This window comes from Elephas maximus, chromosome 17, assembly GCF_024166365.1.
Source record: "Elephas maximus indicus isolate mEleMax1 chromosome 17, mEleMax1 primary haplotype, whole genome shotgun sequence".
In the NCBI taxonomy this organism is placed as follows: Eukaryota; Metazoa; Chordata; class Mammalia; order Proboscidea; family Elephantidae; genus Elephas; species Elephas maximus.
Genome location: NC_064835.1, coordinates 16,949,975 through 16,973,382, shown reverse-complemented (window position 1 = coordinate 16,973,382; position 23,408 = coordinate 16,949,975). Strand labels below are relative to the sequence as shown.

Here is a 23,408-nt window from a genome sequence, read left to right as displayed (position 1 = left end):
AACTAGTACTTTACCAAGCATGATGTCCTTCTCCAGGGAAAGGTCCCTTCTGATAACATGTCCAGAGCATGAGATGAAGTCTGAAGTCTCAGCATCCTCCGTTCTAAGGAACACTCTGGCTGTACTTCTTCCAAGGCAGATTCATTCCTTCTTCTGGCCGTCAGGGTATATTCAATATTCTTCGCCAACACCATAATTCAAAGGCATCAATTCTTCTTTGGTCTTCCTTATCCATTGTCCACCTTTCACATGCATATGAGGCAACTGAAAATACCATGGCTTGGGTCAGGTGCACCTTAGTCCTTAAAGTAATATCCTTGCTTTTGAACACTTCAAAGAGGTCTTTTGCAGTCCATTTGCTCAATACAAGGCACATAGAGAGTACCAAACCTCCCAGTGCCTAGAAAGGCTCCAGCGCCGAGAGGAGGCAGGGCGAGCAGCAGCTTCCGCTTCCGGGGGTAAAGGCCCCACGTGTTCCGACCCGCTAGGCCCGGCGCGGCTCGGATCCGGCGGCTGCCGGGAGTGGGTGGGGGCGAAGCCGGGGCAGGGGAGGCGCCGCCAAAGCTGCCGAGCCGTGAGTGTTGGGGAGGCCGGGCGGGGCTGGGCATGGGAGGAGGGAGAGGGCCGGAGACCTCGCCCCCGAGAGCCTAAGGAAATCGCGCTGTCCTAGGGAAGGGGCGGCGGTGTAGAGAGGGGGCCGCGCCGTCGTGGTTTCCTGGTGGCTGGAGGCAGAACCTCCGGCGACACGGATGGCGCTCGAAGCTTCCTTCTCTTTCCAGCCACCTCCCTCCGCCCTCTCCTGAGGCCTGCAGAAATGCAGTTAGTCCGTACCTCCTAGTGCTTCCGCGCCAACTGTCCCCCGGGACGGAGGGAGGAGTGCCGAGGCCCCCGTATTTCCCGCAGCCGTTTCTCATCCCGTTTATCAGGTTGCTCAGGAGTCCTCCCATCCTGGACTCCCTTCTCGGCAAGCCCCATCTCCTTCCACCACCAACCCCCTCTGCGGCACACAGGCAGATACGCTCACCCGTGATCTTCTCAGCCCTGGTCAGACTGTGCTCCGGAGACCACCTGGCCTGTGGTTTTCAGCTGCCACTCTGACAGACCCCGAGCTTCCCCCGAGCCAGTGGCTACTGTCTCCACGTTCAACTCCTGTCCTCCTACTCCCAACGGCCAGGGTTGGCCCCCCTTCTGAACACCACCAGTACCCTCAGCAGGAGTCTGTGGGCTCCGGCTTCTATCTGTCGTGACTGAAAGCGAGTTAGTTTGTTTGCCATGGTTATGCTGTGTTCTCTCCCAACAGTGTCTGGGTGTGGGATGTTCTCGGCTTCTAGTTGCTTTGATTGCCTTGTCTGTCTTGGCTTCTGTACTTGCCTCCCCTGAGGGAGGCTCTGAGGCCCAGCTCTTCTTGAACCACCTTGGTTTTGCGGGGAGCAGTACCACATCCAGGCTGTCGTTTAAATGCTGGACTTAGAAGTGTTGCTGTTCAGCTGTCCACAATCTGCAGGTGCCACCCAGGGCAGCCACACACAGAAACCACAAGGAATGCTGGTGGGGTCCCTCATCCCTCCTCCCAACTACTCTTCCAGGCTGCCCCACGGGCCTGGATCCAGAAAGTCACGTTTGAAAGGTCGTTGGGTAGCCACGGAAGGGTTGACGGAACAGTGAGGGTTTACGGCCGTTGGCCTTGGATAGCTTTCTGCTCTGACTGCCCAGGATAAGAGTGTGGGCAGAGTTGGAGGGAGGGAAGGCGTTTTTCTCCTAGGGCCAAACACCTGGAATTCATGATCCTGTCCCCTTTCTTCTGCAGCTGTGCATGCTTTTGCACTTCGCCTATGCACTGTATTGCAGTAAACAATCATTTCAAGGGCACGGTAAAGTTTACTACAGTGTGAGGGACTCTTGGGCATTACAAACTATACAGATGAGGCAAGTTACAGGTTTACGACACTGTTTTCTTTTTCTGTTAATACGACGCAGGCGTAGAACAAGAGACAGTGCTGGGCTCTCTTGCTTTTGCTGTCCTCTTGCCAGCAAACCCCATTGCCGTTGTGTTGATTCTGACTCCCAGTGACCCTGTAAGACAGGTAGAACTGCCCCATATGGTTTCCAAGGCTGTAAATCTTTATGGAAGTAGACAGCCACATCTTTCCCCAGCGGATTGGCTGGTGGTTTTAAACTGCTGACGTTTTGGTTAGCAGTCAAATGCTTTAACTACTGTGCCACCAGGGCTCCTTTTAAGCACCTGAAGGACTTGTTCCCAGAGTTTCTGCTAATAGGTCTGGGGTGCAGATTGAAAATTTGCATTTGTAACAAGCTCAGAGGTGCCGAGGCCTTTGGTCTGAGTTCCTCACTTTGAGAGCCACTGCCTTTCAGCACACCTTTTGCCATAAACACTGCAGCGGTTTGGGAATCAGAAGACCCATGTTTAAGTATTTCTGTCCTGGGAACTAGTAATATGATCTTGAGTGGGTACTTTAATCTCTTAGTTCTGAGTTCTTTCATTTGTAAAAAATAAAGATGTTCTAAAAGAACTCCAAATACTACATTATCTTATACCAAATTTAATATTCCCACTTGAGAAATTTTCCCTTGATTTTCTTTCTTAACTCTCTTGACAGGAGCTTCCCATTTTGATTGTGTTCTAGGTTCCACCCATATTCTAGGTTCTTTGCTCTGAATCCTTAAACCAAAAAACCGAACCCATTGCCGTCGAGTCGATTCCGACTCATAGCAACCCTATAGTATTGCTAAAATTCCCCTCAAGATTAGAGACTTGTTATTTCATTTCTCTCTGCCCAGCGCCTTGAATAGTGTGTGACACACAATTGATGCTCAATAGATGTTTGTGGAATGAAGGAGCTCCATCCCTTGAAGTTTTTCTCCACTAATCATTTGCCACACAGTAAAGGGGGATATAGCCGATTTTCCCCAAGACATTGGAATGAATGCTAATGCCCAATTCCTGTGGCTTTCACCGTGGATGGTTTATTACCCAGAAGCCTTGATACTCACCGATTACAACATTTCAGTGCCTCTTCAATACCCAAATTCAACACATGTTTATTAAGCACCTTTTCCACCAAGTGTTTGACAGAGTCCTTGGCACTGGGAATATACAAATGAATAAAGAGACCCCTGCTCTCAGGAAGTTAACAGTCTAGTGGGGTACTGACAGCTAAACTGTGCCCACAACAAAAATGGTATCTTGGGGTTACTTCTACTTTGGATGTGATTCGTCCTAGGGTGGGAACCTGGAGTTCCTTAGATTCCTTTGGTCCAGCAGGCTGAGGGTTCCATCTCTTATCTCATCATAAGCAAGGTAGCCTTGGGCAAAGCCAGAAGAAGTCACCTGGACACAGGAAGGCATAGTCTGACAACATCTGTTTATTATTAAGCTAAAAACGTAGTAAACAACTTTTGGATTGACTGTTGTTCTTAATTAGCCATACCTTCACCTCAGGTCAGGCTGTGTTAATGTTATACTGTGTAACTGGCATTGGCCATGTTTGTTGTAGGAGTAGAATACATCTAGTTTAAGTCTGGCTTCTGAATGAGAACTGCTGCCCTCATCAAGGTGGGTGGTAGGTTTGATGCCCTACCACCCTGCTGCTCCCCACCCCCCATCAGATTAGCTTGTGATGTTCTGTTTTAAACTGAGGCATATTTGACCCAATAGCCACTTCTGGGTAATACCGCTTCAAGTAAAAAGCCTGGTTTCCTGGTGGAGGTTAACCAGTATGATCATGTTAACCAGTATGATCATGGTCGCCAGATATTGAATTCTGGCCTCTTAAAATCTATATTCAGCCTCTAGCCCTTCTCAACTCTTGAACAAAATTTTTCTCAGGGTCCTAGCCTGATATATTGTAGTTTAAGTACTCAATAAAGAAGCTGTTTATCCTACATGTCCCTTTCAAGCTTTTCCTTTATCACTGTCAGAAAGCTGAATGGTTTCTCAAAGGATTTGATCCAGTTCTGTGCCTTTCGGTGGATAATCATCCTTGTTTTAGGGATAAGGTGATGTGACTTGTCCAGAATTCCGCGTCTTTAAAAGGTATGCAGAACTATGAGCACTGTCTCCTAGACCTGTGGTCCGTAACTATAGAAAAACATTTAATTGGAAATAAAGTTAATTTTATGATTTTTAAAATCATTTTACATTTTAGTGTTTCTTTATCCTCAATGAAGTTCTTAACCACAAAGTCTATGCATTTTTAGGCCAAAAGACACTTACGTATCAACTTCCAGTGGTTTCTCTGCACCACCCACTGCTTCGGCCTCTCTCTTTTTCTTGGTATCTTCCCCTTCTCTACAGTTTACTCTGTTTCTTCAAAAGCCTTCCCCTGTTGTAGCAAGCTTTGAGCTACTTCTCCCCTTTCCTACTCAAACATGACTCTTACATTGGATCTAACAGAAGTGGCAAAAATATTTTAAAGAAATAGTGTTTAAACATGGTGTGGAACATACCATGGTATGTTAGAGACCAAAGGCAGGGAATGTATTTCCCTACATTTGTTTTGCCTTCTGGGTTTTCATGGAACTCCTTGTGTATACTAACTGGGTTTGCCTCCGGTGGCCTGCTCCCAGTTGCAGGGAGGGAGGGGAACTTTGAGACTGGTAAGTGGAACCACTGCTAATATGGTCTTTGGCAGGAGAACCTGATTTTGAGTTTCCAGCCTGTGTTCCAAGGCCCTTATCTTAGCTTATAAGTGACTTCAAAGCAAGGACTCTTCTTTGGTTTAACTTATGATGTAACGTAAACAGATTAAGGTTTTCTGTGAGTACATTTTTATTTTTCTGTGATTATGAAATAAAGGATTGTTTGCTTTTTATCATTTAAATCTTGCCTTCTTCCCAAAAGGATTTAAAGCAGCTTGAAGGAAAGGAAACAAAACAGAATTGATTACCATATGCCTGGCATTGTGCCTAGTGATTTCTGTATATTATTTTATTTACTCCTTAAAACAGCCATGTGAGGTAGGTCAGGTTAGCCGCATTTTGAAGATGAGACTGAAGCTTAGAAAAATAAGTGACAGCAGGGATTTAAACCCTGGACTCCAAAGCCCTCAACCCTTACATGGAAAGCATGGAAAAACATTTGTATGTAGGACAGTAAAGATAAAAGAGATCACCCTTCCAGGAGAAATGAAAGAATCACACTGGGATAATCTTTAGTCTTAAAAAACAACTACATCATTGGAGAAGAGCAGTTGATGATTTTTATTAGTTGGTTTCTATTCTACAACGAGAGGAACTGTTGCAAGGTCCTGGCAAACCCCAGAGAGTAGTCATATTCAGATTTTCAGATATTGGTCTGCATTAGGGTAAAAGATAAGAATGGGACTGGAAGGGATATCCAGTTTATTCTGACTCCTGGTGACCCCATGTGTCAGGGTAGAACTGTGCTCTGTAGGGTTTTCAGTGGCTGATTTTTTGGAAGTCCATCATCAGGCCTTTCCTTCAGGGTGCCTCTGGGTGTACTCGAACCTCCAACTTTGGGTTAGCAGCCAAGTGCATTAACTGGTTGCATCACCCAGGGGCTCCAGAAGGGATATCTGCTAAATAACTATAATGACCTAAAACTCTCCGATCACTGTTTTGTTCTAAAGATTAATTATCTGCCAAGAAATAAGCAGACTGCTATGAAATGTTATCTCTCCTTTAGGTAGATGATGTCTGCTACAAACTTTGCCATTCAGGGTCCAGGAAGATCACCCTGACTAGTAACGTTTTAGGGTAGAGAATCAGATACCTTTTCATTGTGATTTTCTGTTCCCATCAAGAAGCTTGAGTTAGGGCCTTCCCTGGCGTGTGACACCTTCAGATGAGGGGCCGAGACAGCGGGACCGAGGATTGTAGAAAGTCTTACGTCTCCACATTTCCTCCCCACTCCTGCCGCATGTGTCCTGTGAACACACACTTATTTGGGGTTCAGGAGTTTGGCTCGAAGGGCCTATCCAGTCCTAGGCTTGTTGAGCATCTCTGTAGATGCTGCTTTCGTGTCTTCCAGGACCAAGCGTTTTACCCTCCCTGGCCTGCCTCACGTTCTCGCTGTAGGGTTCTGTTGTTCCGTTTTGGTATGTCACTGTGGAACCCGTCCAAGGACAGACATGGAGCAAAGGGCAGCAAATTTGAAGGCAGACTTGGGGTGTGGCACATCCTGTACATTGTAGATGAGGAATAAAAATACATCCATATTCTGTCTCCAATATATGACATCTGCACAGAACATGTTAAGTTTGTAAAGCTTTCAGAGATCTCAGATGATCTGGTGAGTGAGGAGATTGGTGATCTGCAGAGTGTTTTACCCTTTACAAGGGCCCCTGTGTACATTATCTCAGGAAGCCCTTGGGGCAGGTCCAGCTACTTGGGGACATCTCAGGCTGGAACTTGGACCTTTGGACACCTAATCCCAGTGCTCATTACACAGCACAACAGTGCCCCCAGTTTCTTCCCATTCCTTACCCAACAAGGACTCCTCTCCCTACTTCATTTCCTCTGTCGCTGGCCTGTATTCCCTCACCTCGTCTTCCTCAGTTGCTGAACTAAATGCAAAAAGGCGACAAATCTCCGTTGATGGTTTTTGAAGAGCATTTGAAGATGGCAAGTTTTATGTGGCACTGTTATGTTCTTTTTTCTTTGGAGAGTAAAGCCCTGTGAGGCCAGGAGCCCTCTGTCAATGCAGACTTTATAGGATCCACAGATTCCTAGTGCTACTCTAGAACAGTGAGGGTTTCTAGGCTGCTTCACGGGGAAGTGGTTCTCAGACTTAAGTTCACAGAGGTCTTTCATTAAGCTGGGACTATGTTTCAATTCCATCTTCTCCCCCAGCCTTGCAGGAGGGAGGGGAGTGGGATCAGGAATCTTTGTCTGGATAAGTTATTATTATCGTTGCTGTTGTGTGCCATCGAGTCGATTCCGACTCATAGCAACCCTAGAGGACAGAGTGGAACTGTAGGTTTCCAAGGAGCAGCTGGTGGATTCAGACTACGGACCTTATGGTTAGCAGCAGAGTTCTTAACTACTGCGCCACCAGGCTCCAATTATTGTTGTAGTTGTATTGAATTACTTGATGTCGCTTTTGTGCTTATAAAAGTTGATTCACATTTTTAAAGGAATTTTTTTTAATGCACAGCTTTGTGTCACTAGCGTTTGGATTACCCCCAGGGTAACCTGACAATTCTTTGCGATGAGTTGTGGTTCCATCACTTTGGGAACAACTAAGTGTATCCTGTTTTGCTTACAATTCAAACTATGTTTTTTGCTTTGTTTTAATTTTTTTGGTGAAAGTTTACACAGCAAATGAGGTTCCCATTTGACAGTTTTTACACAGATTGTTCAGTGACATCAGTTACATTTTTCATGGTGTGTCAACATTCTCTCTAATTCTGGTTGTTCCATTTCTAGTACTCTGGTTTCCCTGGTCTATTATCTTCTCACCTTTGCTTTAGAGTAATTGTTGACCTATTGCTCTCATGTAGATGGTTTTTTAATGAAGCGCTGTACTCACAGATAATATCCTTTATTTTGTGTGCCAGTCTGTTACCTCGCTAAAAGGTGATCGTTTTGGTTCAAAGTTTAAAGAGTATCTCAGGGCAGTAGTCTCAGGGAATCCTCTAGTCTCCACTGGCTCAGTATGTCTGGAATTTTTAAGATTTTGAGTTCTCTTCCACATTTTTCTCCTGACCTATCAGGGTCCATCTATTGTGGCCCTGATCAGAATGGTTGATAGTGGTAACTGGGCACCATCTAGTTCCTCTGGTCTCAGGATAGATGAGGCCGTGGCTCATGTAGGCTGTAAGCCCTATAGACTAGTTTTTTCTCTGAGTCTTTCGTTTCCTTCTTTCTCTTTTGCTCCTGATGAGTAGAGACCAATCATTGTATCTTAGCTGCTTGCAAGCCTTTAAGACCCCAGGCATTACTCACATCACTAGGATGCAGGAGGTGAATTTTGTGAACTGTATTATGGCAATTGATTGAGTTGTCAATGAGACTAAGGTCCTGAGCCTTCAAACCCAGAAAACCAGTCTCCCAATGTTCCAAATGGTGTTTTTTGTTTTTTCCTTTAGTCGTTCACTTCCCCAGCACATTGTTTACTGGACAAATGAATGAGTAAGGATTAATAAGACATAGTCTCTGTTCTTCCAGAGGCAAACTTAAAATTTAATGTGTTATATTCATTCAACAAATATGTGTTGACTACCTATTGTGTGACACGCATTGAGCTGGGTGCTGCTTGTGCCTGCCTTCAAGAACTTTATTGTCCATTGAGTTAAGCAGCAAGATGTACAATAAATTGTTACTACACACACAGAACGGATACAGATGCATGCTGTGATGTGGGAAGGTACAAGTTCCTTTGGAAACATAACATAATCAGGGAAGGCATCCTGGGAAAACCAGATCTGAGGGATGAGTAGTGTTAGCCAAGTGTAGGGGGTAGAAAAGGGTATTCCAGGCAGAGTGAATATCTAGTGAGGGTTTAGAAAAGAGAGACACAGAACAGCACATTAGAGCAGTGGCATTCATCCTTTCTACTGTGGTAACATACACGTTTTACACTGTAACTTAATAGACGTATTTGTAGATATGTAACTGAAGCCACAGTTTCATTAGTTTATTCTTACATCTAGTACACTGATATTTTCCATTCTGGTTTTGGGGTTTTCTTTCTTTTTTTTTTTTTTAATGGTATTTGTGACCCACTAGATTGGCTTCATAGCCACTAATGGATTGTGATCCACAGTTTGAAAAAATGTTGCAAGATCAGTGAAAAAGGTTAGAATGACTGAAGTATAGAGTGTAATGGAAAGAGTCTTGGGAGAATAGAGAATAGGCAGAGGCTAGGTCTTGAAGGACCCTGGGAATCGAGTTTTAAGGAGTTTAAAGTTTATCCCGAGGACAATGTGAACTTATTTTTTTTTTAGAAAGTTCACTATTCAGACCTTCCTGCAGTATCACCGATGGAGCTAGTGTGGGTGGGAGTTCTGCCCATTCTTAAATGCCTATGTCCACCTGTCTGTCTCTCTTGCATGTGCGAGCTTTCCCTTTTTCTCCCCCCTCTGAAGAACTAAAGGTAATTGTATAGGTGCCAGAGGTGGCAAGAAATAGAAGCTCGAAGAGTAAGCTGACTCCACCATGGCCCAGAATTTCAAATCTAAGTAAGGCTTCTAAGGTTTGGGGTTCTACGGCATGCATTCAACGAGGAGATATGTTCCAACAAGGAGATATGACTTGGGGAGCTGGTAGGGATTGGGGGTGGGGCTATGAATTGAGCCTCCTGCAAAAAGCCAGGAGCCTTGAAGAGCTATCCTCTCCATGCAGCTTTGCCTCCTGACCCAGGAAAAGTGCAGGGAGGTAGGCTGTCCGTTGCACTGGATAAGGAAAAAGCATCTTGTAGGTATAGGTTCAAATACACTATCAGCATGATTTAGGAACATTTTGAGACCTTTGCACAAAAACTGATCCAAGAACATTGAAACCATTAGTACTTACGTAGAAAAAAAAAAAAAAGTAGAAGCAAATGAAATTCCATTCAAAGGGATCACTTAAAGCCTAGGGCTCTCACTGAAGATGAACATAAAATAAAAAATTACAAACACCTGAGAAAAGAAACCACCATGAGGTAGAGAAGATTCAACAGGTAGAAAAATTAACACATGATAATCTGGGAATTATGAAACTATCTAAAATAAAAAATTTATAAATGATTAAGAGGATAGTGGAAAATGTAAAATGGGAGCATGAATGAAAAGAGATGTGAAAGACAATAAAGGAATAATAGTCATTGAAATTAAACTCATTTGATGGGCAACAGCAGATGAGATTAGTACGTTAAGAGTGATTTCATAACCTTGAAGATGGATTTTAGGCAATCGTCGTTCAGCACGAAAAAGGAAATGAAGGATCCCTCAGGCTGCATGTGGAGAGTGGCCTGGAGGGGGACAAGACTAATCATGAAACTTGAATCAAATCATTCATTCAGCATAAATTGTCTGTTATGTGCCAGTGCTGACAGTATGGTCATTTTTTTTAAGTTCCTATTAGTACATTGTAGAGGGTCATGATGGCTTAACTAAGGGGAGTGGCAGCAGAGATGAATTGATGGATGAATTTGAAAGAGGGTAAAATTGTCAAGACTTGATGAATTAAAAAAGGCTAGAAACATAATGGAGAAAAAGGCTGCTTTTTCTAGTTAAAGTAGGAAGTGAACTTGAAAGTGGAGGTACATTCATCCCAACACATTTATTGTGCTCTTTATAGTAAACCAAAAAACCAAACCCACTACGTCGAGTCGATTCCGACTCATAGCGATCCTATAGGACAGAGTAGAACTGCCCGATAGAGTTTCCAAGGAGTGTCTGGCGGATTCAAACTGCTTACCTCTTGGTTAGCAGCCATAGCACTTAACCACTTTGCCACTAGGGTTTCCAATAGGTTGGAAATTGATGAAAAGCACAGTCCCTGACTTCAACAACTTTGTCAGGAAAGATAAAGAATGGCTATTTTTTTTTATGTAACGTGACAGGTGCTGTGGTAGAGATGTGCCCAGGTGGCTCTGGAAGCCCTCAGGCAATTTCTAACTGTGTATAAGGGTATGGGGAGTGGAGTCAGTCAAAGAAAAAGTAAGGCAAGAAGCCTGAGCTATCCTGAAGGATAAGTAAGCTTTAACATTAAAGGAGGGTGAGGAGTCAAAGGGAAGAGTGTTCAAAAGCTAAAGAGCACAGCACTTTTGCGTGGTTTGCATGCGTACGTGTGGGGGGGATGGGGGTGCTTGAAAGAGAATACAAGATGAAGGCCAGCCTAGTGTATAATATCTAGAAGTTTATATTTCACTTACAAGACAGGAGTGATTGAAGGATCTTGAATAAGGAAGAGAGTGACCAGATTTGCCAAGCAAGCTCATTCAGGTGCTAACGTGAGATAGATGGTAACAAAATCTGGAAGCAGTAGGTCACATTTGGAGGCAGTTGCAGTAATCTAGATGAGAACTGATAAAGACCTAAACTATAAATCATGGGAATGAAAAAGGGGGGACCTGTTAAGAAGAAATAGGAACACCATGCAATGGTCGGGGGAAAAGGAGTTCTGTGCAGAAGAAGAGATGGAGATGGAGGCCTGAAAAAATCACCCCATTGTAGTGGGATCAGCGATCCATTCATTATAGCTAGACTACACAGAGAAAAGGGTAGGTTATGAGTCTTGAAAAACAGATTGGGGGCTGATGTGAAGAACTTCATGTGCCATGTCAAGGATTTTGTAATTATTAACACTAAGAAGTTACTATTTTTAAACTTTGAGTGGTGTGATTAGAACTATAATTTAGAAAGATGATAGTTAACATTGGTGTTTCAGTAACTTTTTGCAGATACAAGTACATTTAATCCTCACAGTAACTCTGTAAGGTAGATACTGTTACTCCCTCCATTCTCTAGCTGGGGAAACTGAGACATGGGGAGAATAACTTGCCCATGGTCTCATGCCTAATAGATGATAGAACCAGGATTTAGACCCACACAGTCTGACTTCAGGACTCGCACTCTTAACCTGGCACACTGTCAGTGCTTCTCGATCAGGGATGCCCATCGGAACCACACATGTAGTACTTCTAAAGATACAGTTGTCCAGGTTGACTGAATCTGAATGTCCAAAAGTATGATGTGAGTTAACTGCGTTTCGCAAAAGCTGCATAGGCATTTCTGTTGCTCGTGGTTAAGTACTGTTGGGATCCCGGTTAAGAAGCTATGGCAGGAGTCCAGGCAAGAGATAACAGGGCTCAAGCTAAAGCGTCTTTGTGAAGGAAGAAAAGGAAACAGATCTAGAGACTTAGGAGGTAAATTGGCTTAATGAGCTATAAGCAGTGGGGAGGAATAAAAATTGAATCCAACAATTACAAAGGAGTATTTACTTAACAAGTGATAATCCTAGCCAAGACAGGAATCCAGCAGGAGGAGTGGGTTTGGGAGTTAAGACTCATGAGTTTACATTTGAACATTTGAATTCGAGGGACTGTCTCCTTCAATTAAAGATGTCTTAATAAAAGGAAGGATGCTTTTTTTGTCTGCCTATGTGCTTTTTTTTTATGTGCCAGCCACCGTGTAAGTGGCTCCCTCCCCTCCTTATCTCATATAACCCACCCCTCAAATGTCAGAGTTGCCATGGCCAGTGTCACATTTTTTTTTAACAGCTCATTATGAGAGTTCTTTTTCCTAGCCATTTTCTTTCTAGGTGCACAGATTTTATGAGTAGAAAGGCAGTATTTTTCTGTGGGTGTGTACCTTGCCCCGGACAAGGGGCAGGGGAACATAGCTTCAAGATATGAATCACCCTATCTCAGCCAGATATGTGTACAACAAATGGATAGGGAAAAGGGGATTTAATAGCTTGAGGAAGTGTGGGTAAAGGATATGATTGAACTCAGAACTTGTATCTCTGTGTAGAATTGCATGCTTACACTGTTGTCTTTCCATCTCTCCCCCAGGTCCTTTGGAAGAATTTTCTGCAGGTGCCCAGCCTGAGAACAGGGCTGCTGACAGTGTGAGCTCTAGATGGTGTGAAATCAGCAGAGAGCCAGAAAATGGCTACAGCCTTAGAACCAGAGGACCAGGACCTTTGGGAAGAAGAGGGAATTCTGATGGTGAAATTGGAAGATGATTTCACCTGTGGGTCAGAGTCCATCTTACAGAGAGATGACCCTGTACTTGAGACCTCACACCAGAACTTCCGACGATTTCGCTACCAGGAAGCAGCAAGTCCTCGTGAAGCTCTCATTCGACTCCGAGAACTTTGCCATCAGTGGCTGAGGCCAGAGAGGCGGACAAAGGAACAGATCCTCGAGCTGCTTGTGCTGGAACAGTTCCTTACTGTCCTGCCTGGAGAACTGCAGAGCTGGGTGCGGGGGCAGCGGCCAGAAAGTGGAGAGGAGGCAGTGACACTGGTGGAGGGTTTGCAGAAACAGCCCAGGAGACCAAGGCGGTGGGTGAGGAGGGGGAGTCCTGATCTGTGTGATGTGGAGGGGGCCTATTTGCTGGAAGGCTAGATTTGGGCATAGGGGTTATAAGGCCCCCATAAGTCATCGTTTACATTTCATTGGCTCTGCCTTTGGGTTGTACTGAGATCCATGTGCCCCATGGGGCAGGGATGTATGTGTGTGCCCATGTGAGTGTGTGACTTTGTATTTTTTGAAACACCTGCTTAGAGCCCATCTGTAGGGCCTCAGCCACCTAAGGGTCAAGGCTTTGGTTTTCCCTTCTTTGGATGTTGAACCCTAGGTTGCTAGGAAAGAGAATTCTGTGGCTTCCTCAGGGGCTTTCATAGACCCTCAGGTACAGATTCTCCTTCCAGGTTGGTAAGGTATGGAAGCAAATAACAAGGAGAGCTGTGGGTGGAAAAGGGAGAGATGGGTACCTCAGAGCCCTGGATGACTAGGGGCAAGGGTTGCGAGAAGTGAGGAAGTAATGCCATATCTGCATGTCCCTTACCTTGTCCTGACAGGGACAACTTTCAACTCCTCTTTGCATCCCCCAGTGGAACTAGAGTTCCCCTCCTCATCTGGAACCCTCCAGGAATTTTTCTATAGGCAGCTCCTCCTAAAATAAGCCCTGATGACAGCCAGAACCTTCCCCCAGATTCCATGGTGACTGGATGTTGGAATTATTCCCAGGTGACCGTCCATGTTCATGGCCAGGAAGTCCTGTCAGAGGAGTCAGTACATCTAGGAGCAGTGCCCGAGTCACCAAGTGAGCTGCAGGACCCTGTACAGACCTCAACCCCCAAGGAATCCCATGAGGAGACCACACAGAGCCCAGATCTGGGGGCACCGGAAGAGCAGAGCCCAGGTTCTGAAGAGGAGTTCCAGCCCCTGCAGGAGAGCGGTGGGACACACTAGCCAAAAGAGGGCTGCTGGGGCGGCAGGGGGGGGATGGGGGGCGGGGGGGAGATAGTTATATGCCAGAGGAGGCTGGGTAGGTTGTAAATGAGAATAAATCACAGAATTGAGGGTGTTGAGAGGAGACACAGTACCAGCTAGAGTCCCCCATAAACAGGGCCAAGCTTAGGCAGTAATATTCTTGGTTATTCTCTTGACATTCTGCTAGTGTTATAGATGGTAGGGTTTGGGATGACTTGAGCTACCCTTAGTCCAGTTTTTTGAGTCCTATAAGAGAAGTTGGTGCTACTCCCAACCAGAGGTGATGGACTACTCAGTTATTAGGGTGCACTGCATATTGCTGATCTCCACATTTGTTTCTCGTTAGAGGCTCACGTGCTCCATGACCCAGGTCTTCCTGAAGAGAGGAACACTAGAGACCCAGAGATGGTGGCCCTTCTCACTGCTCTATCACAGGTGTGCCCTAGTTTCCTTCTATCCCACAGAGGAGGTGTTTGGAGGATGTCTTAGGCTGAGTTCTCTAGAGGAATAAAATCAGTGAAGCATGTACATATATGTATAAATATATATACCAAAAAACCAAACCCATTGCTGTCAAGTCAATTCTGACTCGTAGCAACCCTATAGATATTTATTTCAAAAAAATGGTTCACGCACTTGTGGAGGCTGGCAAGTCCCAAATCTCTGGGTCAGATGTCAGGCTGGAGGCTTCTGACTTACATGGTTGCAGGGGCTGATGAACCCAAAATTGGCAGGTCAGACAGGCTGATGGTGCACGCGGCTACAGGAACTGTTAAATATAAAAATCTGTAGATCAGACAGCAGGCGGCTGGCTCACTTTCCAAGAACCAGAGATCAGGGTGATTTTCAGATGCAGGATCCAAAGAGGACAAGCTTTGCCAGAATATCTATATATATTGGATGCAGGCCACTCCCCCAAGGAAACTCCCCTCTCAACTGATTGGCTGCTCATACCAGATCACAGAATGGAGGATGATTACATAATATCTGACAAGCCAATGAGAATCATGGCCTAGCCAAATTGAAACATAAACTTAACCATCACAAAGAACCATGGGGCATTAGTCATGCGCTAAACAGATTAGACAGGATGCAAATATGCACTCCTTTCGGCAGTTTAGGTTCTCAGTTCTACAGGTACCTGGAAGTACATCCAGTGAGATAAATTATAGTAACCTCAGTGACTCTTCAGCCTCCAAAGCCTCTTTATTTGCCACTCACCAAAGGGACTAAAAAATGGGATCGTCTTGTGCCGCCGTAGTACAACTTTGAAGTTACTGAATGAGGGCTTTTTTTTTTTTTTTTAAGAATAAATTTAGCGGTCATTTGTAAGAATAACTGACTATACCACAGAAGGAATTTCTGAAATTGTGTGGTGGTTTATTCTCTCCCCAGTGGTCTGCATTCAGTCAGCCCCTGACATTCTGTGCAGAGCCCTGACACTAAGCCATGTGACTGGAGAAAAAGAAAAAAAGTCATCCCTGTTCACAGAGAGATTATCATCTAGCTGAAGAAAAACAGTTCATGTTTATGCTATGTAGACTGTAAATGATAAGAGTGATTAGATAGCATCAGTTAGGGAAAGCTTCCTAGAAAAGATGAATTTTTAAGGAAATGTAGGTAGCATGAAACCATCAAGAGTCGAATGATGACTTTTAAGACTCTTCTTGTATTTTAAACAATACCCTAAAGAAGAAGAACATAGGCTGGTTTGGAGGGAAAGCAGTTGGGTTGCAGGGAACAGGAGTAGGGCCAGTGCAGAAGAAAGTTGGGAAATAGCAACAGAGGATAAAACACAGGTTTCCTGAAAGAAAGCCACATGGTCCATTTGAGATCCTTTAGTTTCCTGGGTGCATTCTGCCTCAACCTGTGACCTTTATTCCAGGAACAAAATATGAGGTTAGAGGAAGCGTCAGGCTTTGAATGAAGGCTTCTGTTGTTTCAGGGACTGGTAACTTTCAAGGATGTGGCTGTATGCTTCTCCCAGGACCAGTGGAGTGACCTGGATCCAGCACAGAAAGAGTTCCATGGAGAATACGTCTTGGAAGAAGACTGTGGAATTGTGGTCTCTCTGTGTAAGGAACTTCAGATGTTTCTACAGTGTTTTGAGCACAGGTCTTTTTCTCGTTGGAGATCTTGAGGGTCTTAGACCTTAGAATGCATGCTTTGAACTCCTCCATGCCTACCCCAGTGATACTGAGGGATTAGCTGCAGAAAATGAAGGTATCCTTCCAAGTTGAAGGGAGAGAAAATCTTGGAAAGTCATTGGACGTGCCTAATAAAATAAAGCTATAATATTAAAACTTTAGTATAGAAATGTTTGCTGTAAACATATGAGTTTTGAAATAAGCAGGGCCAGAAGTTGTAGGTAGTATACTTAACTTTGAATGTGGGAAAAGAGGGTAACACTTGCAGTAGAATAATTATTGAGTTGCAGGTGAAAATACTTAAATAAGAAAAGCAAGAGATAGGCAGTATTTGGCTAGAGGTGCTCAGCCTAAAGGGACTGAAGATCTGATGACTAACCTGGCTGTATATTTGCTCTAACCAAAACAAAAAAGATCTGCTCCAAACATAGGGACCTGTTGAACCAGTCTTGATGTCCTGTTTTCCCTCTCTTGAGCAGCATTTCCAATCCCCAGGCTAGATGAGATCTCCCAGGTTAGAGAGGAAGAGTCTTGGGTCCCAGATATCCAAGAGCCTCAAGAGCCTCAAGAGACAGAAATCCTGAGTTTTACCTACACAGGTGAGGAATGGTGAAGGGGATCTCACCCACCCTGAGTTAGCAGTTGTCTTAGTCAGTGCTTCTCTCTCCCTGTAGGTACCACTCTCATTGGTTCTTCTGGCATGCCCACCATTATGCTATCCCCTCCTGAAAACCAAATTCTTCTTCTTTTATCTTTTCCTCTTCTTCACCCCTCCATCACATTTTAAGGGACATGTACTTTGCAACGGCGGGTGGGAAAACCAAACTTTTGAAATTGCAGCTATACCATTTTACTCAGCATTTCACTTAATCCCATGAGCGTCGGTCACTGCACTTGTGAAATGAGGATAGTAATAATCCTCTGTACTAAGGCTAGTTGACAGCATGAGATAACGTATAAGAAGTGCCTGGCCCGTAGCAGACATTCAGTTGACTATTTGCTGTTTTCCCAACCTCTACAATGATGAAATATGTTTTCTCTGTATTGCCTTGCTCTCTCACACTTTGTAAACATTTATCCATTGCGTGGAAGGCATTACTGCCTCTGTAATTGTCCCTTTTCCCCTCTCTACAGGAGATCAGAGTGAAGATGAAGAAGATTATCTTGAGCAAGAAGATCTGAGTTTGGAGGATCTACAGAGGTCTATTTTGGGAGATCCAGAAATTCACCAGACTCCTGATTGGGAAATAGTCTTGGAGGATAATCCAGGTAGACTTAATGAGAGTGGATTTGGTACAAGTACTTCTCAAGTTAATAGTTTTACGAATCTCCAAGAAACCATGCCTCTTCACCCGCTGTTAGGGAGACATCACGACTGTCCTGTATGTGGAAAAAGCTTCACTTGTAACTCCCACCTTGTTAGACATCTGAGAACTCACACAGGAGAGAAACCCTATAAATGTATGGAGTGTGGGAAAAGTTACACACGCAGCTCACATCTTGCCAGGCACCAGAAGATTCACAAGATGGGCACTTCTTATAAATTTCCCTTAAACCGGAAGAATGTGGATGAGACCTCCCCACTGATACAGGCTGAGAGAACTCCGCCTATTGAGAAACCCTATAGATGTGACGATTGTGGGAAACACTTCCGCTGGACTTCAGACCTTGTCAGGCATCAAAGGACACATACAGGAGAAAAACCCTTCTTCTGTACTATTTGTGGCAAAAGCTTCAGCCAGAAATCTGTGCTAACAACACACCAAAGGATCCACCTGGGAGGCAAACCCTATTCATGTGGAGAGTGTGGCGAGGACTTCCATGACCACAGGCGATATCTGGCACACCAGAAAACGCATGCAGCTGAGGAGCTCTATCTCTGTAGCGAATGTGGACGGTGCTTCAACCACAGTTCAGCCTTTGCCAAGCACCTGAGAGGACATGCGTCAGTGAGGCCCTGCCGATGCAATGAATGTGGGAAAAGCTTCAGTCGGAGGGACCACCTCGTCAGGCACCAGAGAACACACACTGGTGAGAAACCATTCATGTGCCCTACCTGTGGAAAAAGCTTCAGCAGAGGATACCACTTAATCAGGCATCAAAGGACCCACTCGGAAAAGACCCCTTAGCTAGGCCCCCATGTGAGGAGATCTGCAGTCATCCCTTACCTAAGGGTGAGCTAGGTGAAGCCCTCTTGTCAGCCTGGGAGACTTCCCATGACTAAATAAAAACCCCAGGCAGAGCTGCTTCTACAGCTTGAGGCTATATTTTGCCCAAAGTACAACCTGAGTTGAGGCTGCTTCTTGACTGGAGTGTTCCTGCCTCTGCTTCATGGGTACAGAGTAGGAGAATTAGAAGACTTAAGAGGTTGTAGTTACTTTGTTCTCCAAAAAATAGGCTATTACATACCCTAAAGACTACTTGACAACCTCAAGTTTAAAGTGGCCAAGGACAACCCCTTGGGTTTGGTAAGGGACCAGCCTTAAGGTGTCTGTCCTTACTGAGCTCATGGTTAAATAAAGCACACAGCCCTGGACTCGAGACAGGAGATCTGGGTCACGATGACTTTGCTGCACATTTGCGGGATAACTGTATAAATCCCTCCCTGTCCGATTCACTTGCTCACCATGCACTTTCCTATGATGCTGGGGAAAACGGGAGAGGCGTATGATGGGTGAAAGTCTTAAGGCTGCTGCTTATGGACCTTTTCAGCTCTTCCCTTACCTGCTGTCAAAATGGTGCTGGGCCAGACACTGCAAGAAAGGAGGACTTAGCATCCTCTGTTTCTTTGTGGGTTTGCATTTTGTTTTATTTTTTTACCCCTGTTAAATGACTTTTACATTTTTCGCCTCCCTAGTATTCTACCAGTGTCTTGGTTTTGTCCCTGGCACTTATTCTAAAAGTGAGATGTAGCATTCAGACTGAAGGCGCCAGTAAAGCATAACTAAATCATCATGAGGTTATTTACATTCCCACATATGCACAAGCCCGCTTGCCCCACCACCCTACCCCACCCCACCCCCACCCTTCACATGGGTTTTGTGAGGGGATTTGGGGACAGTGTCAGCTTACAAAGGCACTAGAATCATGATCGACTGGGTCACCACATTTACATGAAGAAAACTGGAGAAGATATGAGATCAAACTATGAAAAATTAAGAAAAAGCTGTTAGCTGCTGGCCAGGGCCATTGAGACTATTCTGACACCCAGTCGCTGACATCCCTGCCTCAGTTCTCTGAATCCAGCGAACATTCTGAACCTCCACACCTGGGACCTGCAGAGCATACCAGGAGTCAATGGCTTACATGTATTTGTGTTGTTTGCTTTTATGTGGTTTCATTTTCATGTAATTAAGAACTTGGTAGTATTTCATGACGGCCCAAGGATCTCTGTCGTTTGATAGAGGTTACCATGGGGGTGAGGCTGAATAATTATGAACCTCACCAGCTCTGACAGTGGGTGTGGCTAGGACTGGGGAGACTGTCCTCCATAAATGGAGCACGGGATATGGGATTAAAGCATGAGAAGGGAGACTGTTTTCTGTGCCTGGTTTGTTCTCTACTACACAATCCATTCTGTGTCCGTGTACACTAGAGGAAGATGGGTTAACAAGACGCCACCCCTAACAGCTCAACAAGGAAATTGTCATTGGTCAGTAATGATCTTCGGATTGATTGGCTTGGTTTTAATACCATTCAGCCATTCTTCTGGAAATATACACGTCTAAAAAAAAGTAACACTGGCAGCCAAGTAGCCCTGTTTTCTGGGACTCTACGATTTATGCATTCACTTTCCAGGGCCACAGGTTCTTTGTGCTTCTGAAAATCATGTATTCTCACAAAGTAACCTGGGAGTAGAGAGTAGTCTGCCATGAGGATAGAAAAAGCTTAGGCTTGTTAGCGGAGCCACAGGTGGAATATATGCAACCTGAGGTAAGATCTGAGCCTGGAGTTTGCAGGAGAGGTTGCCCTAATATGCAGTTAATCAACCATAGATCTGTGGCCTAAGCACAATGTGTCCTGGTGAAATGTCACAGCTTCAAAAGATAATGCCTCCTAGCTCATGCTTAACCATTTATGGAAGTCAATAAAATACTTGAGGTGTGCAGAACAAGTTGACTTTGTATTCCCTATCTGCATTGTTGCAGTAAGAAAAAAAATCTCTAGAGGAAAAAATCCCCCCTACGCACACAGTTTCATACGCTGACACTAAGTCACTGGCCTCTTGTAAATACACTATATTTTCTGAGGTTCCTAGAGGGACATGCTGTCCCCCAAATCTGAACACAAACGGGACCACAGTTTGCAGCAACGGGAGCAATAAAGGAACCTGGAATGATGAGTAAAAAGCAGTACAGCTGACCATGGGGAGGTGAGGCTGGAGCCCTTACCATTCATAACAGGTCCCCTCTAGAATTTTGTTAACAGAATCCTGGCATACTATATGAAGAATAAAAGTTTCTGAAGGTGAAAAAGGATTTTAAAGATACTTGGAGGAAGCTAAAGAGTAATCCAGAAGTCCCTGGGTGTGCAAACAGTTAATGTGCTCGGCTACTAACCAAAAGGTTGGAGGTTCAAGTCCACCCAGAAGTGCTTTGGAAGAAGGGCCTGATGATTTACTTCTTAAAAATCAGCCACTGAACACCCTATGGAGCACAGTTCTACCTTGACACACACGGGGTCACCATGAGTCACAATCAACACCAACTTTTTATAGAGAGAGAGTAGTCTACTAAATGACAGCGTTTCTAGGTTGATGAAACGGTGTGTTAAGGGTATTCAGTTAAACTGATAACATGGTATTTGGCCAGATAATACAGGAATTCCCAAGGAATATTCAGCTTTGAGTCGGAATCGACTCGGCGGCACTGAGTTTTTTTGTTGTTGTTTACCCTACAAAGTTCTAAGAGATGGAATATGCAAAGACAATAAAGGCAAAATACAGTTTTATTATCTGGAATTTAAACCTCAAACTCCAGAGCAGAATCAAGGGAACTAGGATGAACTCCCTGAGAATTTATTAAATTGGATTAATATCAAAGTACTAGAACCAAAGCAGGCTAAAAAACTTGCCTCCTTGTCCAAAGCCCAACTCAAGTGGTGGATCTGATAGAAGAATGCATTCCATTCAGCAGCAGGATAGTGAAGCAAGAAAATGTCCCTGCGAGTCCTTCAAAGTTGGCAGAGACCATTTGCTCCAGACTCTCAGGTCAGCCCAGCAGCCTCCAGATCATCCTGGAAGAGTTGAAGGAAATAAATTTTTTTAGAAAGCAAACAGATCTTTGACTCACCAGGCTCCTGGAAGGACAGCAACACAAAGGAGCTAATGGGGGCCCCAAGATGGTATTGTAGAAGCAAGCTGGTCTATGAAATACTAGATGATAACATGCAGGGCAGATTAATAATGTGATGCTCTTCCACGTCAATACTTTTTATGTTGTTTTACCTCTACCTTTTCCCTCAGTTGACCAAAGTATCTCTCCAGCCACAGTAATACTCTACCTGAGAAAAGTGTAAGGAGCCTTGTTGTTAGATTCCTTAAGTGCTTGGCTGCTGACCAAAAGGTCAGCAGTTCAAACCCACCAGCTGCTCTGTGGCAAAAAGATGTGGCATTGTGCTTCCTTGAAAATTACAGCCTTGGAAACCCTGTGGGGGCAGTTCTGCTCTGTCCTGTAGGGTTGCTGTGAGTCAGATTCACTCAATGATAAGTTTTTTGTTTGTTTTTCTTTTCGGAGAAAAGAATATAATTTTTTTTCTATCTTCTTATATTTCTGGTATTGTTGGCTGACCAATCCATCGATCCAGCTTATGTGAGAGGAAAAAACTAAAATAGCTAAAAAGTGAGGTCCTATCCATATACTCTGTCATGGATTGAATTGTGTCCCCCAAAAATATCTGTCAGCTTGGCTGGGTCATGATTCCCAGTATTGTATGATTGTCTATGATTTTGTCACCTGATGTGGTTTCCCTATGATGTGTTTTAAATCCTGTCACTATGATGTAATGAGATGGATTAGTGGCAGTTATATTGATGAGATCTAAAAGATTAGATAGTGTCTTAAGCCAATCTCTTTTGAGATATAAAAGAAGTGAGCAGAGGGACATGGGAACTTCATACCACCAAGAAAGCAGTGCCAGGAGCAGAGCGTGTACTTTGGACCTGAGGTTCCTGTGCTGAAATACTCCCAGACCAACAGAAGACTGATAACAAGGACCTTTCTCCAAAGCCGACAGAGCCTTCCCCTGGAACCGGTACCCAGAATTCGGACTTGTAGCCTTTTGGACTTTGAGAGAATAAACTTCTTTGTTAAAGCCATCACTTGTAGTATTTGTTATAGCAGCACCAGATGACTAAGATACTCTCTAACCTTTATTTTGGCAAAATTACTAATACAATGTCCTTAAACTTTGGCACCTCTCCTTGGGAGTGCAATAAAATGATTGCTCCTTTGGGAAGATCTGAGCTCTTTTTAGATATCAAATTTGTTAATTATATTTAGTAGCATGAAGAAACAAGGAATGGTTGCCAGAGCAGCAAAAGTAAGGACATCCCATAATGTGCAGTCCCTCTGTGTGTGTTCACTAATGCACACAGTATGGGGGTTTCAGGTAGAAAGAGGAAGATGGAATCCTTAAAAAAGCCAGTCAGCACAGACTAGGCTACTTTCTAATCTGTAAAGGAAAAGGGTGTTTTAGAGGAGACTGAAATTGACGGAATACCAATTGAGATGTTTCAACAAACAGATGCAGCACTGGAAGCGCCCACTCGTCTATGCCAAGAAATTTGGAAGACAGCTGTCTAGCCAACCGATTGGAAGAAATCCATATTTGTACCCATTCCAAAGTAAAATGATCCTACAGAGTGGGGAAATTATAAAACGATATCAGTAATATCACACACAAGTAAAATTTTGCTGAAGAGCATTCAAAAGCGGTTGCAGCAGTACATCAACAGGGAACTCCCAGAAGTTCAAGCTGGATTCGGAAGAGGACATGGAATGAATCCTGGCTGAAAGCAGAGAATAACAGGAAGGTGTTTACCTGTGGTGGTTTTTTGTTTTGACTATGCAAAATCATTCAACTGTGTGGATCATAACAAATTATGGATAACATTGCAAAGAATGGGAATTCCAGAACACTTAATTGTGCTCATAAGGAACCTATACTTAGACCAAGAGGCAGTCATTTGAACAGAATGAGGGTATACTGTGTGATTTAAAGTCAAGAAAGGTGTGGATCAGGATTGTATCCTTTGACCATACTTATTCAACCTGTGTGCTGAGCGAATAATCTGAGAAGATAGACTATATGAAGAAGAACGAGGCATCAGAATTGAAAGAAGATCATTAAAC

At 44.2% G+C, this 23,408-nt stretch overlaps 1 protein-coding gene across 1 annotated transcript; it reads left to right on the top strand.

Moving 5' to 3' along the window:
• The first annotated feature begins 475 nt into the window (after window positions 1–475).
• On the top strand, window positions 476–22,399 carry ZNF202 (zinc finger protein 202). The gene is made up of 7 exons (XM_049857115.1): window positions 476–574; window positions 12,482–12,979; window positions 13,664–13,874; window positions 14,256–14,344; window positions 15,855–15,984; window positions 16,536–16,655; window positions 17,191–22,399. The coding sequence occupies exons 2-7, from the start codon at window positions 12,578–12,580 to the stop codon at window positions 18,183–18,185; spliced, it is 1,947 nt and encodes a 648-aa protein (XP_049713072.1). The 5' UTR covers window positions 476–574; window positions 12,482–12,577; the 3' UTR covers window positions 18,186–22,399.
• Window positions 22,400–23,408: the final 1,009 nt, after the last annotated feature.

Coding starts and splice junctions, on each gene's coding strand:
- ZNF202 (XM_049857115.1), top strand. CDS start 12,578: ATGGCTACAGCCTTAGAACCAGAGGACCAGGACCTTTGGGAAGAAGAG. Junction 12,980..13,663: donor CCAGGAGACCAAGGCGGTGG/GTGAGGAGGGGG, acceptor AATTATTCCCAG/GTGACCGTCCATGTTCATGG. Junction 15,985..16,535: donor TGGAATTGTGGTCTCTCTGT/GTAAGGAACTTC, acceptor TCTCTTGAGCAG/CATTTCCAATCCCCAGGCTA.